Genomic DNA, 18,480 nt, shown 5'->3' on the forward strand with positions numbered 1-18,480 from the left:
TATTCTCACTATTACCCAGAAATGGTCCAGGGGCAGAATGGACCTACACAACGATGGCTAAGGATGTGCACCGAGCACTTTTCAGGATGTGCACGACACACGTCTCCAGGACACGCACCGAACATATTCCTCACGCCGCCAGATTTCCTCGCACCCCTTCACTCTTTACAGACGTGCATTTCTTAGTGTGGTTAGCGGCTTACGGGCTCTTGCCCAATCATAACGTCCTGTGGAATTCCTAATAATACAAACCACATGTGTATCACATTGACATTTGCGGCGAACCGATTTGTTTTGCCGTGCAACTCAAAGCAATTCAGAAACACGACAGTGGAGCACTGTGCGTTTATCATTCCGCATTGTCTCAAGCTGAAGATGTCTTTCCTTTAGCTTTTCATACCAAAATCCCCTTATCTACTCATCTCCGGATTATCAGTACGGTGAGCAGGTTCTGCCAAACAAGTAATGGAGACATCCCATCATACACAGGGTAGCTAATAATCAGGGTTATTATAGTTAACAAAAACCAAGACTAAAACTAAAAAAAATGTAAACTAGGAGTGAAAAAGTAATTTTTTTAACTGGGAAAAAAAAAACGAAAAATAAAAAAAAAATTTAAATGAAAACTAAATTAAAAACTACAGTGAACGATGCAACATAAATGCAGGTAAAATCAGTGTCATTTTCAATTTTACCGCCTCAATTTATACTGTGGTTGTTGCTGTAAATCTACGTCACACCGTACAGCTCACAGGAAGCAAAGACCGTCGTCCACCATCCACCACTGAGGTATTCCTGTATACTGTATTTCTGCATTCACGGGGGTTGGGTGTGTGCTGCCTTTGGCAGGAATAGCAACAATGTTCACAGCAAAAGATTCTTTAGGATGCCAAAATAAATGTAAAAAAAAACTGTGATCCAGACAGAGATTAAGTTTTATCCAGTGAGCACCGCTGTGCGTTCTCTCTGTTCTCCGTCTCACAGACACACATGTATGTGATGTGCAGTGGTTTATATAAATTTAAATGTACTCCTCTAGGCTAACCTTTTATTAAAATATAAGATTACTGCTAAATGGAAACCAGTTACTAAGTTTTATTTAATGGTTTGCCAATGGATTCATGTTTATCAATTGTACTCATTTCTTCATATTCCTACCCTATGGTCCAGCTTAAAACAGGGTGGGTGGCCTCTTGCAGATCACTGTTAGAATCTTTCACACATTCAGTGTTGAGTGAAATGTTATTGATTTTGGCATTTTGAGTGTTTTGAGAGTTTTTGAAATTGGTGCACTCCACTTTATTTCAGCATTATCTTAACGCTTTGTCCAATAAGTGTCTGATTGCTTTACTTTAATATTTCTAGGAATAATTACTCACTCTCTAACCACCACTTCCCCAAGGGTTTTCACTGGGGGACACCCAGACGGACTTTACTTTCTCCAGAAGTGAAAATCCCATGAACTCTGTGGATATTGTAAGCAGGGAATGGGAGCATCAATAGCCCAGGACCTTCACAGCTACAATAGCATGATGGGGTTACAGGGAAGAGGTCAGGGGTGTGGAAGGACATTAGGAGGCAAGAAACCAAAATGCTTCACGCTTCCTCCTTAGCCGTTTCATGTGCGGCATGAAAGCAAACAAATCACTTCCAGTGTGGTATCAAAATGTGGTACTAAAATTAATATTGAAACTATACAAGAACTAAACTAAAACTAGAAATGTTCAGAAAATAAAGAAGGACACAAACTATTTGTACACTCATAAGAAACTGAAACTGAACTAAAACTGAAAAACGAAATATGACAACTAATGTAAATTTCAAAACTGTAGTATTGCTCTTAATAATGGAGAAGGGAGTTTGTTCAGTATCTGTTTACATGACCCCACGAGCGATGAATCGGTGTGGAGGGACCAGTTCTCACCATAAGCCGAATTCCTCACTGATTCGAGCATTATACTTATCTTGGTAGTTACTTGGTATTTATTTGGTAGTTACTTGGAGGTCTACATGTCTACACTGATAGCACTTGGGCACCTACATCATTCTGCAGAAAGAGCTTAACTGCAGACATTTTTATTTGGGCAAATGTGTATAAAAACTGAAAACTAAAAATTAGAAGAAGAAAAAAAATCTTGACCATTTCTATGACCCCATAAGCCAGTATTTCCCAAAGTTGGTCCATGTTTTTGCTCCCTTCCAAAAACTGTGGGTCCCCAAGTGCAGGATTGGGAAACAGTGGCAAGCAGATACAGGCTGAGACACGTCAGGTATCCCTGGGTCATTGGGCCTCCTAATGGTTAAGGGTTGGAGTCCTAGGCCCCTGCTATGTGGAGCTGTCCTGCTAAGGGCCTGATCTCCTCACCCCTTGCTGTGACGATATGTGGTGCCCACGGGGCAGGGCACGGGTGGGACATCCAGCCGGCCAGAGAACTCAGGGTCAGGGACACACACTTCGAGGAACAGGTCATCACTCAGCTTGTACCCATAGTCACTGAAATGGAGAGAGGCAGAAGAATTTAGGAAGAGAGAAAACAGAACCTTGGAACAGAACTACTAATAGTATTATTATTATTATTATTATTATTATTATTATTATTATTATTAATCATCATGATCGGTTCAGTCCCGCTAAAGCATGACATCGTGGGTGTGGCTTACGAGCTGCCGGCAAACACAGACTTGCTAGGAGGATTCGCTCACTGACAGTTTGCACCGTATTTTTCACTAAAGCAGGCTCATTTCCTGTTTTCTATAATATCAGTATGCCCCCACCCCAGCCAGCCAGCGGACCTTGGACCCCCAGAGGTTTTCTTCTTTTGGTTTCTCCCTGCCATGGTCTCTTGGCTCTCTTTCTTTCCCTCTTCTCTGTATCATGCACCATTTTGTACAAGCGACGTAATAATCGTTTGCCACACACTCTTGTCAAGTGCCTTGGGGCAAGTCTGTTGCGAAAGACGCTATATAAAAATAAACTGAATTGGATGATGATCATCACCACTATCATTATACATTTGACTGTAATGATGGGTATTTTTCTTCAAAGTAGGAATAAATACATCTATATCTGGTATATCTATAACTGCAATCAACGTCGTCGGCATGCCAATAAAATCCATTTTCTGTCGGTTGATGGGTGGTCATTAGCTAAGTGCTGTCAGATCAGTGATGGATGTCGCTGACCTAGAGGACAGGCGGGTCGTCCTGCTGGGGAGAGACAGGCTCTCACCATTCGTAGTCCTGCCGTGTGCAGGAGCAGTTGGTCACGGTGATTGGCCGGTCAAAGTCCTCGCCGTTGAAGCAGGTGGCGTGTGGAGTGCGGCGCTTGAATACCAGCTCACGGCCCAGCAAGCAGCCATTGCCCCGCTCGTCTGACGGTGACCAGCGCTTATAGTCCGCCTCCGTGCACGGCACCCCTGTGCAAACATACACTTATACCGAGGCTACCACAACAGCACAGGAATCAGATGTGTTCACCAATACCGAGGCTACCACAATGACACAGGAATCAGATGTGTTCACCAATACAGTGGCTACCACAATAACACAAGAATCATATGTGTTCACCAATACCGAGGCTACCACAATAACACAAGAATCATATGTGTTCACCAATACCGATGCTGCAAAACGACACAGGAACCAGATGTGTTCACCAATAATGACACAGGAACCTGATATCGAAGTTACCACAATGACACGGGGACCAGATATGTTCACCAATACTGAGGCTACCACATTGACACAGGGACCAGATATGTTCACCAATACTGAGGCTACCACATTAGTGCACTGGGATTTACACACCGGCCTTGGAGCTAGCACAATGACACAGGAGCCATATGCATTCACCAATACCACACACAGGTACTGGAGTTACCAATCTCACAAATCTATGCAGGACTGTGGGGGCCTAGATCCTATCCTGGAAATTAGTGGCATTAGCCAGGGAACTACCCACGACGGGGCACCAACCCATCACACCTAGAGACAATCTGGCACCTCCAATACACCACAGGGAAGAACATGCAAATTCCACAGACACAGAGACAGGGAACTGAGCCCTGGTCTCCACAGGTGTGAAGCAGCAGTGCTTCTACTGAAGTGCTACAACTATAATCAATTTCTTTCCCATTGATACTTCACAGCATGAACCTCAAGATGAAAGCGGTTTCTCACCCAGGACATCGCTGGCGTTGACCTGCAGGATGAGCCAGCTGTGACCCTGGTCAGCATAGGAGCCGAAGATGGTGAAGACGGTGCTCTTCTCCCCAGGCTCTGTCAGCAGCTGGTACACGTACACCTCCCTGGAGGAGAACTGGAAAGGCGTCCATGTTTCGCCCTCGTTGGTGCTGAACCTGAGAAGCGGATGATCCAGAGAGACAGGTGATCACACCATGGGATGACACTGCAAGTTACAGTTCAGCACATCTCTCAGCACATCATAGCCCAGTTTCTCTGTGCGCACAGCACAGATTCATGTCATGGGGGGCAGCGCAGACTCACTTCAACTCCGTGGTGGGGCCACCTTGTGCAATAGCCATGAGAATTCCACCGTGGTCTCCCCAGGTGTAGAAGTGTGGACCAGCCAGGGCCTAGAATACATACAAGCCTACCGCTAAAAATCTGTTTCCCAGAATGCACCATTGGCAAGTTACCATTAATGCAATGAATACCGTACTATAATATCCTAATAACTCTAATTCCCATTCAGAGGTTACCAGTAATCATTGTGTGACATCACCACCATGAGTTCACATACATCTAATGACCTACCTTCCCTTGTCTCCCACAATGCATTGCTACAACTAAGTATAGGTGCAAAAGAACTGACTTACCTCTCTCCAACGAACCCCAGCACTGCTCGACATGTACACGTTAGGTTTATTGGCCAGGCTGCGCCCCACAGATCCTGAAAGAGAGAGAGAGAGAGAGAGAGAGAGAGAGGGCAGGAGGGGTCACGACCTTAATCACACAATGAGCACACTGTGCAACACTGCCCCCTGGAGCCAAGTTGTATCTTGACGCCATTTCACCACCAGCTGGTGGATATTTGTTTACCTTCTGGTGAGAAACTCAGTGTGCCTGCAGTTAGGCAGGCAGCCACTGGTCCCCTATGGGGATGCTCCACTGGTACAAACCCACACTCGGCTCTGGGAAATCGACCAAACTCTCACGCCGCACTAAATTTCCTTGGGGGGGGGGGGGGGGGGGGGAGGCAGAAGGTCGTCGTATCGGAGGCGATAACTCAAAGGCAGAACTGTCCCTTACAGATGAAACACAAATGAGATTAACTCCCTGAAGCCCGGAAAAATCGGCTTAGGGCGGAGGGAAAAGGGAAATAAAGCGAAAGGAACTTTCACTGGCGATACCCGACACAGAAAGTGGGCAGCTGCTGGCAGCTGGGCCCGGAACAGCAGCGTATGAGAGTCTCGGGGGAATGGGCACGCTAATTACTATGCGGATGAAGGAAACTCCTAATTACATCGTCTGTGTTACCAAGATAACAAGAGGAGGACAAACCTCCCGCCTTATCTAATGATCGTCCAATTAAGCATCGAGACCCGAAAGAGTGCTCTCTAAAACCAACAAACAAACAAGCGATAATGACTATGGGAAAAATTTGGGGAAGATGCTGACAGATCTGTATTATACCTCCAGCTATGCACTGGGCTACACCATGACCCCAGAATGCCCCCTCCTCCTTTGAAAAAGCCCCATCAGTGCTGGCAGATGAGCCGGAAAGCAGCTTCAAGTGAAAACTTGCTCTCTGGATTATAGTCCTGCCTATGCACATTCCTACGGACGAGATTTATTGCTGGATGCCATTTTAGTGGCGTAACGTGATGAAAGTGACAGTGGCGGAGACGGACAGAGGATGCGGCCGCCACCGCCGTTGATCTGGTTCCTCAGCTATGAGGTTCCACTGCATTCTGCGGCTGCCCGACATGCCACAGTGGCACGAGACAGGCAGCCATAAAAGAGCAGGGCGAGAACCAGTGAAGTCTGGATCGTGGCTCCGGTTCAACTGGGGCTGCTGTTGTACAGAAGTCGGCTCTACAACATTCTGCAGTCAGCCTTGAGCAATTGGCGGGGGGGGGGGGGGAGTTAAACAACAGCCACTGTCATGGCAGAGCACTTACATTAAAAGCAAAACCAGAGGCAAATAACTATGAACAGTGACAAAGGTGGTAGGACTCCCCCTGCTGGTCAGAGGGAGCAGGGACCCACCCACCTGTGGCCATGATGAAGCCTGGGGCTGATTCCTTGGACAGGATGGGCATCCTCCGCAGCTGCACGTTGAGCAGCTGGCTCCAGCGCTGGGCCAGATGCAGTGAGCAGCCCTTGGAGAGCTTTAGGGTGTGAAGGCAGAGGGGAGAGTAAGTCGAAGGGCTAGACAGCCAGTGGTCAAATACCACCAGTTACACAGACAAATCACTGTAAAAAAACAGTGTGACGATACATTAAAAAAAGGACACAAACACACACTGTCATTTATGTCCCAAAAGATCTCCCCAAACAAACAGAGGTCCACCATCCAATCTACATAAACAGGCGTCCTCTCCGTGTCACTGGTCACTGGTTCAAATCTGGGGCTGCTAGACTAATTCTGTCATTGGGCTCCTGAGCAAGAGCCTTTAAATGCTGGCTGGCCCAGCGCTGTGACCCCCCAAGCTTGCTCTCCCCTCTAAATGTATGTTTGTTTCACGGGGAGCAAGTTTTGACAGACAAAAAAAAAGATAATTTCCCCATGGAGATGCATGAAGAATCACTGTTCCATTCTGTATTAATCATCATCAGGACCATCTCCAGCGTGGCTACCTGGCAGGCAAGGGTGCCGCCCAGACTGTCCGTGCTGGGGGGCTGCAGCAGCTCCCAGGTGCCCCCCTTGTCGAAGGTGATGACGGAGCGCATATTGTCCTCGCTGAGCGAGCCGTTGATCAGCGTGGCAATGTAGACCCCACGTAGGCCCTCCACACGGTGCAAGTCGGCAAAGGGCTCGCTGGCGAAGTACCTGTGGGCACAGGTCCTCGGGGGGGTCACCCGCAGTTCATCCAGCCCAAAATGCCATCTTCGTCATCATAATCATCATCATCATCAGCTGAGTCAGGATCGGTTTTTAAATCAGAGGTGGGTAATCCAGGTCCAAGGAGTACAAATGCAGAAGTTGAGTAGAAAGAAGTGCTTCTCAAACCAGTCCTCGGGGATCCCAGACGGTCCACGTTGTGACTCTCTCCCAATTCCCTGAGAGTTGGGATGGAGCAAAAACATGGACCATCTGGAAGTCCCTGTGGACTGGTTTGCGAAACACTAATATAATGAGTCACAGTCACGGTACTCAACCGGTTGGTCAAAACAAAATCTTGGTCTGGACTTGGACTGAACTACCCATCTCTGGTACTTACTCTCCAAGCACGTCGCATACACAGTAAAAGCTCTCGTATCTGGCAACTTCCAGACTGTGGTACTGCCGAACAGCTGAACATTACTCTTGAAAAGCACCGACGTGTAACATTTCTCACACTTACTTGAACCCTTTTATGCACTTATGATTACCGTTCTTTTTGATTACTGTTATTTTCACATGCCGCGATATCAGATCTTCGATACAACACAAAGGTTCTCGCAAAGCGTGCCGCTCCATAGGCACGTACAGGAACTGACATACGTATTGCACAATGCTTTCCTTATTTTCTTGTTAGTGTCATTCTTTTTTAAAGAATAGTGCTATTAATTACTATAATGAATATTTCATTTTCATACTGGTATTTTAGAACTGTGCCACAGAGCCCTGTGATGTTTCCCAGAAGTGAGTTTTTGGAAATACAGTGGGCTTGGGCGGGAGGGGGTTGGTGAGGAATCTCATTATTCGTGTCGCCCATATAACTGTGCAGATGTTCAATGGGGGGCAGATTATAGCCAAAAGCAGCAAGGACAACTGTGCACTTACAGTGGGCAGACAGTAACGGAGGAGGTGCGGATGCTTCTGAATGACTCTACAGAACGATAAAAAAAAAAATGGGTTGGGTAACCTTGAGTTCCTGCAGCTGCTTCCATAAGTACATCAGCTACTTTGCATTCTTAGCGAAAGCAGTGACGTGCTTCTCCCATTTCAGGAAGCTGGCGAAGGCGCCACCCAGAGTCTTGACTAAATCCAGTCCAGCGACAGTTATATTACCGATTGTTATTAAATGATTGTTAGTGGAGAGATGCCAATTGCCACTGCTGAGGTTTTGACAGTGTCCTTCTAGATGATTCTTTGAGCATCACGAAGCCAGGCTAGCTGCTGTAACTTTTGATGAAGGCGCTTTACCCAGCAAGGGTTACATACACCAGCACTCGTGTGGGTTGAAATCATTTCTGCAATGGATGATGATCCAGGCAGGTGATTCATCAAACTCCTGTGCATGGTTTCATATCCGTTTGTGATGACACCTATAAGTACAGTGTCACCAGCCGTACTGAGCAAACTTGTAATTGGATTAGTGGAAGTTCAGGAGCTGGTACTTAGGTTGCCAGCATCCGACAAGTGAGCTCCAGGCTGCGCATGTTGCTTTCAGCGTGTTGGTAATCCACCGACAGGTGGGAGGGGGTAATTAACACATCAGCCCGATCACACTCATCCATGACAAAATATTCAGTCGTTTCCTTAGTCACCGCTCTTATTCTCCTCACACTCGTCCGCATTATCATCACGGTCCGCTAATGTTAGCATCCTCACCAATGTCATTCCTCAGCGATGTCAATGTCAAATTGTCAAATTACCATCATCTCAAAAAGTCTGTTCACGTCCGTCAGGCCCAGTCATATTCGCCGTAAATGTCTTTATCTCATCAAAAGAACAGTATCTGTGTCCATTACTGTCACCATCACACTCAATGTCTTCACTTTCAATCTTAGCACTGCTGCCCAAGTCATTGAGGTTGTATCTAAACTAGTGATCACCAACTGGTGCACTCCATCGTCATCCAGACTAAAATACATCTGAATCCAGACCTCCAATTGTCAGAGGGCCTGCCCCCCCCCCCAGTTGGATTCTTTTTCCAGACATACTGGACCTTTGCTTTGTGATACAGATGGAATTTAGTCCTCAGGAAACCACAGTTGGAGACCCCTGGTCCAAACCATTCACCCCCAAACTAACCTGATGAGTGTGTTGCTGCCAGTGCCATCAGGACTGTAATACAGCACGTTCTCCAGCGAGAGAGAGAAGGAGAGGCCCAGCGTGTCGGAGATGTACAGATGGGTGATGTTGTCCTGGTGGTTCACGCACACGAACACCTGGTCTTCTGAGGCGTCTGCGACGTAGTACTCCTGCCAAGGTTGGGGTGTAGGCTTCACCAGGCGTATGGAACACAGCACAGACTAGGGGCACCATTACTTCACAGATAACCAATGAGAGGGCTACGTTACTTCTCAGGCTATGCTAGTAGCAGCCGCTCTACATTCGGGGGGAACCTAAACCAGATTCAAATAATTTAAGTTTCTAAAGTTAATCCGCTTCTTAATTATGTTCTAAGGAGAAATTCTGACCCAGTGCGAACCTGTTATGAAGATTAGGCTGACTGGTAGCATGAACCCTTGCAATGTTCTCTCCCACTGCATTGTGGGTACTCACAGTGATTGGGTGGCGAGTGTTGAATTGAGCCGCCCTCATGGGCTGACGGTTGTAAGAGACCCAAAGCTGGACAGAGGATGGTTCCTGGCTCCCCAGCAGCGTCTAGGAGGAACACAACCGCGGCCCAGAGTGTCAGAAGCAGCCCTGCTTCGATAAACCCCACCAAAGCAGGTCAAACACCCGCTTCCATCACAGCTCTCACCACCCTCTGAGGAACATCATCCTGATGCTGCCAACAGCTTTATACAGGAAGGCAAACATGACATTTGATTTATGTTGGTGGCTATGTTAACAGCGGGTTGTGTCTGAAAGTAGAATGAGACAAATAAGAAGAAAAAAAAATCACAGATTAAAAATTGACCAGTAAGTAGATCATTTCAGTGCTGAGGAATGATTTACACATATGCACAGACCAGGGGGAAAAATTAATTATATTCAGGTGAACCTCCATATTTCAAAAGAATCTAGAGCTATGATATCCTGTAGACAGCAACACCCTGGACCGGATGAGCCTGTTGGCAGGGAAGTCTGTTCTAGTAAGCCTCTCTGGTTTCCATGGCAGCTCTCTGAGGCAGCCTTGGCCCTGGGGGGGTAGGGGGGGTTATTTCCTCAAGAGATCGGGCACAAGGCAGGCTTACGGCTCGAGATGAAGAACAACATCCCCTCGTTGGCTTTAGAAGTGACAACTGTGACCTTTCCAAAAATAAATAAATACCGCTGTAGATGTCAAAGAGCTTTCATTTAGTAAGGAAATATGACTGAATCGGCAGCTGAGACACTGGGGCGAGAGCTCCAGCTGAATTGGCACATGGAAAGATGCTGGCTCCCAGTAATGCTTCCAGCACAAACCCAACAGGCATGCAGAAATAATGGAGGAGGCCCCATTACAGTTAATACTGTAGGCAGACACAGAAACAGTTCAGGTGCCCTCTTAAAACAGCAGGGCATGACACTGTAATCAGCTATCCCTAAAATGAGATTACCTGAGCTTGTAACAATGTGGCTTATTCGCATTTGACTTTCTGAAATAAAAAAAATTAAAAAAACACACACACACACACACACACACACACACACGCAAGCTGGTAGGACAAAACAGAGAGAGAAGCATGCCACAATCTTTCCTATTTCCCCGAACATCATGTCGCAACACACACACACATCCAACTCCCCATTGTATTGATTTATCAGGCTGCTGATGGGATGCGCTGTTCCTGAAGACAAACAAAGGTGGATCCTGAACGAGCGATAGGGATGTCACCGTGATTAAACTCAGGGGTCTATGACCATGACAGGGTTGGTGGGGGCTGTGCAATTTACTAGAAAAGGAAGTGACAAGATTACCAATCAGTGATATTTTCCAGTCCACAACAAACTTTAAAAATGTACCATCTTGTCTACATTACATTGTCTGTGATTACTGGGTCACTACTAGAGCCTGAACGAAATTCTGAAAGAATTCCAGCCAGTAGCTGGGGAATCTCCAAGACATACAGTCTAACGCAGAATAACCTGCTTGCCCACCTCATGAGGCATTCCAGTCATTACCCCACCTTCTCTTCATCTCTGCATTCCAGTCAGGGTCATCCACTACCACTCTTACAGGATGTGGAAATGACTCTAGAGTGTGGGTAGGTAAGAGACTTTCATCAAAGCATGCAACAGCTAGCCTGGCACTGCAAAACGTCTGGATCGACTGACAAATGGACCTAGACTAGTATCTAGGAGGTGCGGTTGAAGATGACACAATGAGATGAAGTAAGATCCTAAGTGGAACAGAAACACAGCAGGAAGAAAGGCTTCCTAGATGAAGGGCCAACTCAAGTGTAGTACCCACCCAGAGGACCATCTGTGCGAGATCGCCGGGTTCTCTGTCCCCAATGTGCTTTCTGTTCAAACCAGTATTTCTCAATCCAGTCCTCAGGGAGCCCCAGACAATCCACATCTTTGCTCCCACCCAGATTCTGGCCAATCAAGAACACCGAATACCTACTATGGATGTGTTAGGAGCTGGGAGAGAGCAAAAATATGGACTGGGGTCTCCGCAGACTATGCTGGGAACCACTGCTTCGAATCCAAACCTTCATGCCGCCTTTCTGTTGGGTATTTGAGCCTCGGTGTAGCAGAGTTCCCTGTGGTCTCGGCTCAGTTCTCATGTTTTCACTGGGTTCTGCAGAGCAGCCGGACGGCTCTGAGCATCTGCCAAAGTCGGGCAGTTTGGGGGAAGCTGCCCTGGGAGAGAGGAGAGTGGGGGGCCCCGGTCCGGCACACCCAATCAGCGTTGTGGTTAGCCTCTGTGGTTCAGCTGCGGTCTGGCCTGTCGGAGCCACTGCTGCCGTGCCGTTTAACTTTATTACTTTAAAGGGGCACCGTTGAGCGCAGCAAATTTGCCTTATGGGTAAAATGGCTCCCTGTGTTGTGTCAAGGGAAGGACGGCGTAGCCTGAATATCCACTGCCTCAGTTGGGAAAAATCCAAAGCAATTTGGTCGACATGTGGGGTTAGGGGCTCGGAATTGCCACTAGGGAAAAGAGACACATTAATGGGCATGGTTTAAATATCAGTGCCTCACAATTTGATGAAGACATTTGGTTGGATGATATTGTATTTGCCACATGCACAAATACGAGTACAGGTGCACTGGAATGCGAGTACGAGCACAGGTGCACTGGAATGCGAGTACGAGCACAGGTGCACTGGAATGCGAGTACGAGCACAGGTACACTGGAATGCGAGTACGTGTACAGGTGCACTGGAATGTGAGTACGTGTACAGGTGCACTGGAATGCATCTTTTTGCATATCCATCATCTTGGTGGGGGTGGTGGGGTGGGGTTAAGGGCTTTGCTAAAGGGCCCAGCAGACATGTGACTATTCTGCAAAATGGGAGTCAAACCAGCAACCATCTGATCACAGGCAGACAGGACTAACCTGTTAGCTACTGAGAGAGTGCAAACAAAACAACAGGTCTGGAGGTGTTAAGAGGGGCCAAAACGAGCAGCAGGGGGCCGAGGGCCAACAGTCCAGTGCAGGTGCAGGGCAGTCCGCCCCCATCTGTCACTTGTCCAAAAGCACACCTTATTGGATATTGCAACTTTAGGAGAACTGCAGCTCCATTATGCCTGTGGCACTCAAACTTTCAATTACAATTATGATTGTAATTTGTAATTGTAGGCACTCCTGAAGTCACAATTACAATTTACAATTACAAATTCTTTACGCAAAGCAAAGTACAATTGAATGCCGGGTCAGCCAGTCCCTGGAGCAATTGGGGGTTAAAGGCCTTGCTCAACGTCCAAACATTGAAATCACTCTGCTGACTCTCGGATTTGAATCTGATCACAGGCACCGTGATCCAACCCCCGCTGAGCCACACAGAACCCTCAGAGACTGGAGGGGAGGGGTGGGGGCAGAGCTCACAGGACACAAGGGGGCAAGGGGGGATGGTATAAGGGGGGAAACCCCATCACGGCACGCATAGTTGAGAGACGGGGAGTAACAGGAGCTTCAAAAGCTGCCTCCAGGGTTTGGCCCAGAAATGAAATGAAATTCACATTCAATTTGCTGCTTCGCCATCAAAGCTCTCGTACCAAAAAATCCTTGCCAGGGCCCAGGGCATGGCAAAACATGAGCGTTCGCGAAAAGGCTCAGGGGCGCCAGACAAGCCCAGTTAAACGGAGTCTCTGGTGGAGGAGAGGGGGAGGGGGCGGGGCGAGGGGGCGGAGCTCCTCCAGCAGAATGAGCAGGGCAGCTCCGCATTAACCCAGATATCCTCCGTGCAGGGGGGGGTGGGGGATTGTTCCGGAGGATCAGCACCAGCCTCACTAAAAGGCTCAGGCAGAGGAGACCTCACGGGCCGTGGGGAGGGGGGGGTGTTTAATTAGTCTCAGTAGCCCCTTGTTGTCAGTGGAGTTTTGCGATATTCATTAATGGTAATCCTATTAGCAGAGCAGAGAGACGGATAGGAGGTTTAAGCAGGCTGGGGGGTTGGGGGTACTGCTCAATCTCAAACATCCCTGCTAGTTTTGTCTTGTGATGCTTTTTAGGGTTGGCAGCCACTGAGCCGCAGAGCCGGGGTGGGGGGGGGGCGATTCACGAGGAAAGAGCGTCACTCGCTGGCTCTGTCCTTCCAGCATCTCCGGGGGTGACTGGGCAGGAATGTTATCCATCTTGTCACACTCTGATTCATTTCCATGTTTGGAAAAAGTGATAGCCCATTACTGCCATAAACAACAATCAAAACATTAACAGGAGCCCTCCTGCTTCGTGACTGGGTCAGGCAGCAGGTCACCGTCCACTGCCTTGGCCCGATAGCTATTGCTACCTGCCCCGTCTTCTACTGCACCGGGTGCTGTCATAGTCACTGGCACAGACTCTACAGGACATCCAGAGCCATTAACAAACCAACAGCAATTCTGAAACCTAGCAAACGCGGGGCATGAAAAAAAGAACAAGCACATGCACACGCAGGCACACACGCACGTGCGCGCACACACTCACGCAACAAACTCCCAGGGCTGACCCAATTTCCTGCAATATAAAGTCTGGCGCCAACGATTCTCATCAAATAAAATAGTTTCTGTTTTTTAATATGAAGGCAAATAAAAAAGAAACAGTCCTCACAGAGTGCTTTTGGAGGCAAAAAAAAACATTAATTAAAATACCCAAGTTCACAGATCAACAGGTGTAAGTTTCGAGCGTGGTTTAGCAGGACACGTGCATACATGCATACCGAATTGCGTTACACTCTCAGTGGTGAACAGTGAGGTTCGGGTGCCATCTGCCCGCAAGAGCCGGGCTGGACCAGCTCACTCGACCCCGGCTCACGCCACACGGGTGGCCCATCTGCCACTCGCGTGAGTCCCAGGTGGCACGTGACTCCGCCGCAGTCTCGCTGCGGTCTGAGTGCCCGCCAAGCAGCACAGGTACCCGTGGGGCAGCTTCCAACGTGCTGTTTAGCCGGGCTGTGGCTGGACATGATTACCTCATGACTACAGTCCCCCCACCCCCCACCCCCCACCCCCCCAGCTTGGGACTTGGTACATGATGTACCTGCTACTATTGGCTGAATATGCCACAATCACACAAGGGTGGGGGGGTGGGGTCTACCCGGTGCTCAATGCATATGGAGGTCCACAGTGGGGAAACATCCATCCATCCATCCATCCATCCATCCATCCATCTTTGCAGGAAGCTTAGAAGCTTACAAGGCAAACACCCATCTACCACAACTGCATGGAACAAACCAACCGACAGGAACACAGGAGGGGGAATAAGTTAAATGCATGTTTTTTTTTTTTTGGGGGGGGGGGGGGTTCAAACCTTGAAGTCAATAAAATTAAAATGCCAATTTAAAAACCAGGGTAGCATGAGCATCGTAGTAAAAAGTTAGACCTGTAGTGGTGATTAATGTGTAATGTGTAACGGCCCCCGCGGATCGCTGGCTCATGCTGCTGGTAAAGCCTTCAGCTAGAGGCTCCTAACTCACAGAATCCTCAGCCAGACAGCATAAAGGATGCACACTCAGTCACAGTATTTAAACCCCGACTGAAGACCTTCTCCAGCATATCAGAGCGTATCTGGGCCATTTCCATCCATCTCATCTTAAATAACGCTGTGGTAAGTGACGTGGCAGCATGCTGCCATACCTCTAACTTAATTAGCCAGACCCCAGTGCAGCAGCAGTTTACGCTAAACCCCCCCCCCCCCCATTATGGGAGCTCATGGCACAACCTATGACAGGCTGACCAGCTGAACATTACCAGCTGCCCCAAGAGAGGGTCGAACCAAGAGAATTTTCTGGAGACGGGAGCCCGGTGATCTAATTAAAAATTCAGTGCTCAAAATATTCACACACTTAACTGTAACCTGTTTAAACTTTGGATGGGGGGGGGCTTTGAATACCCAGGGGTTTTTCCCCACCTGTAACTCCCACAACAGTTTTCCTTACTTACCTTTAATACAGTACTATAGTGACTGATGATTATTACTTGTACGATGTAATACTGGTCTTGCTGCACTTATTTTAAGAGCTTTCGTACAACTCAATTTATGTTTATATAGCTCAATTTCCAAAGTAACCCAGAGGCACTTGACAAGAGTGTGTAGTGACCCATTACTATGCCATTTATACAAAATACAAAATTGTGCGTGACACAGGGAAAATGGAAAGAAAGAATATGGCAGGAGCCGGCGTACAACTGCCAGGAAGGACGTTATACTCTAACGTAGGGAAGCAGACCTGAAATCAGGGATGTGAGGACTCTGCTCCTCATTACCACACCCTCAGGGCCAGGATTCTAACAACAGGACATGAAGGAGACGTCCACCGCTGCCGTCACCTGATACGCAAACAACTTGTCCATCGATCGCGTCTGCGAGGCGCTCGGAGTGTCACGCCGTCCCTGCGTGCATTTCACGCAGAATCGGGCCCCGCGGATCGATGAAGGAACCCACCAAAGCGTACTCTCAGAAGTCAACACGAGGCACACTGCCGTTTCGTTCTGCTTTGCCTACCCTAGTATTTAAACCGACAACGTTCTGGTCACAGGCACGACGTCACGACCCGCTGAGCGACATACCACCAGTGTTATATTTATAGTTGGGAGGCGGGTGTTTGCAGGCGGGTAAGCGGGCAGGTCAGCCATGGAGCTCACCCGCGTTGTCGTGGCGAACATGTACTTGTCACGCAGCTGGAAGCTGTCCACACGTTCCATGATCACGCTGCGGTTCTGCTCACTCTGGTAGAAGTCGGTACTGATGAGCACACTGGAGGCGCCGGATGGCTCGTGTCTCTGGACGATCACCGTGGTGGGGGAGTCGTACGGCTCCACGCCCCTGGGGGGGGGGGGGGACACATGCCGCGGGGTTTAGGTACATATATACAAGAGTGACGCAGCAAATTGGGACAACGTGGGAACAGGGGGACGAGCATCTTAAGGAGGTTTGGGGGGGTAAATGACATCCGTCCCACATACAGGCGGTTATGAAGGGAAATGCTGAGAGCATCTAATCCTGCCATCAGCGAGAGAGAGAGAGAGAGAGAGAGAGAGAGACAGACACACACACACACACACACACACACACACACACACACAGACAGACAGACGGGGAGAGAAAGACAAATAGACCCTTTAATAATCCCCAACAAAACATACATTTAGACTGTAAACACACTTTTATACATTAATAGACCATAACAATAAATAATATACAGCAATTAACAGTAATAGTGCAAGGAATGTCAGGGCATGTAACTGCTCAGAAATAAATAGTATTACACAGTGGGTTGTAGAGAGAACAAATGAAGGTCCTGAGAAGGTAACTATGCGGGTCTTATATAGCGCTCCCCTGGGACAGTACGACCTCACAGTGTGTCTCCTCACGTGGCCACATAAGGAGACCAGCCCTATGAAAGAACAGACGGCCAATAACTAATCAGAGGGAAAAGGGTGATCGTCACTCTTCTGGGCAGAATGGGCTGATTAACAAGGAGCAGGGAAGTTGTGATGTAAATTGGGAGATTAGCACAGAATCCACTATGAGCACTGTGGAAGAATTTAAAATCAGAGAAGCAGGCATGGATTCGGAGCACGGCTTCAGAACACTTCGTCACCTCACTAATCCCCCCCCCCACCTGCAGCCCTCTAACCTACTGGTGGGTGAAAGATATATTCCTGCATGGTGAGACTGTGGATTAGGACACAGCAGGGTATTGCCTTTGCTGCCCATTACTCTAACTGCAAGTCTTTGGACCGCAAGAGGAAATACACCTTAAACTGGGATTCAAACCCCCAACCCTGAATGAGACGTAATGACCCATCTCACTGAGCCACCATAGCACTCTATATAAATAACTGATCAAGGTAATTAATACTATTACTATAAAAACAACTTATTGTTACATCCGTGAATTGGAATTATAACAATCCAATATAACAACACTTCAGTATCATTATGGCATTAATCAGCATGGATGACACGAGTCGTTAAAGCCTCCATTAACCACACCTAAGAAAACAATCTATTTTCTCAGCACCAATTTGGGGCCAGTTCCAGTGGAACACACTTTCCAAACATCTCCCAAATGACGACAGCGATTACGAGGGTTAGCAGGGCTCCTCTGACAAGCACCTGCCTCGACCCATGGCGACACTGTTTATGGCTAAATGGCCTCGACAGAGAGGTAGGCGGCTGTCTGTACAAATCGGGTTCGACAGACGCTTCAGGATCCAGGATCCAGGATGAGGCTGACTCAGCAGCTTAGGAGACGGTGCTTGCCGATTCGAATCCCAAACTAGGCAGAATGATTTCACCATTGGACCCTTGAATAAGGCCCTAAATATCCATTTGCTCTAGGGACTGCTTTTCGCTGGTTTGGGAAGCGCTGCCAAAAGGGATTCACGACTCGTTTGTTTCTCATGACAGAGTGGACGGGCCCTGAAGAGCCAGAGACACCCAGCGACACAAGGATGGCTGCCTTCAGGGATGTACACGCACAGACATACACAAACTGTTCATATATTCCTATCTTGGGGAGATTCTTCATTCATTTCTATGGACATAACCTTAATCTCGACTTTGTTAACCTTAACCCTGACTAACACCAGCCGTATCCTTAACCGTAAGCAACCAAACAAAAAGCAAAACTTTTGGTTATTTAGGTTTTTTGATGTTTTGTATTGAAAGGACCTGAAAATATCCCCTCAAGCAAAATAGTAGCAGGTTTTACCACATTGGTCTCCACAATGCAGTTTACACAAAGCCACACACAAACACACCCACTGAAAGACAGTCAGTCAGCCAAATACAAACAACAACACAAGGAGACTAAGCCAGACAAGCAGGTTACTGGCAGCAAAGT

At 47.9% G+C, this 18,480-nt stretch overlaps 1 protein-coding gene across 1 annotated transcript in view; it reads right to left on the reverse strand.

Moving 5' to 3' along the window:
* sorl1 (sortilin-related receptor, L(DLR class) A repeats containing) overlaps positions 1 to 18,480 on the reverse strand; it is a 55,423-nt gene that overhangs the window by 17,487 nt on the left and 19,456 nt on the right. Inside the window, exons 6-15 of the mRNA XM_072701830.1 lie at positions 16,274 to 16,454; positions 9,620 to 9,721; positions 9,146 to 9,315; positions 6,823 to 7,015; positions 6,236 to 6,353; positions 4,839 to 4,912; positions 4,507 to 4,595; positions 4,180 to 4,358; positions 3,230 to 3,416; positions 2,366 to 2,494 (exon numbers count right to left, since the gene is read on the reverse strand). Coding sequence (XP_072557931.1) covers positions 2,366 to 2,494; positions 3,230 to 3,416; positions 4,180 to 4,358; positions 4,507 to 4,595; positions 4,839 to 4,912; positions 6,236 to 6,353; positions 6,823 to 7,015; positions 9,146 to 9,315; positions 9,620 to 9,721; positions 16,274 to 16,454 — 1,422 coding nt within the window. The remainder of the gene's footprint in view (positions 1 to 2,365; positions 2,495 to 3,229; positions 3,417 to 4,179; positions 4,359 to 4,506; positions 4,596 to 4,838; positions 4,913 to 6,235; positions 6,354 to 6,822; positions 7,016 to 9,145; positions 9,316 to 9,619; positions 9,722 to 16,273; positions 16,455 to 18,480) is intronic.

The sequence above is a fragment of the Paramormyrops kingsleyae genome, chromosome 18 (assembly GCF_048594095.1).
Source record: "Paramormyrops kingsleyae isolate MSU_618 chromosome 18, PKINGS_0.4, whole genome shotgun sequence".
NCBI classification, from domain to species: Eukaryota; Metazoa; Chordata; class Actinopteri; order Osteoglossiformes; family Mormyridae; genus Paramormyrops; species Paramormyrops kingsleyae.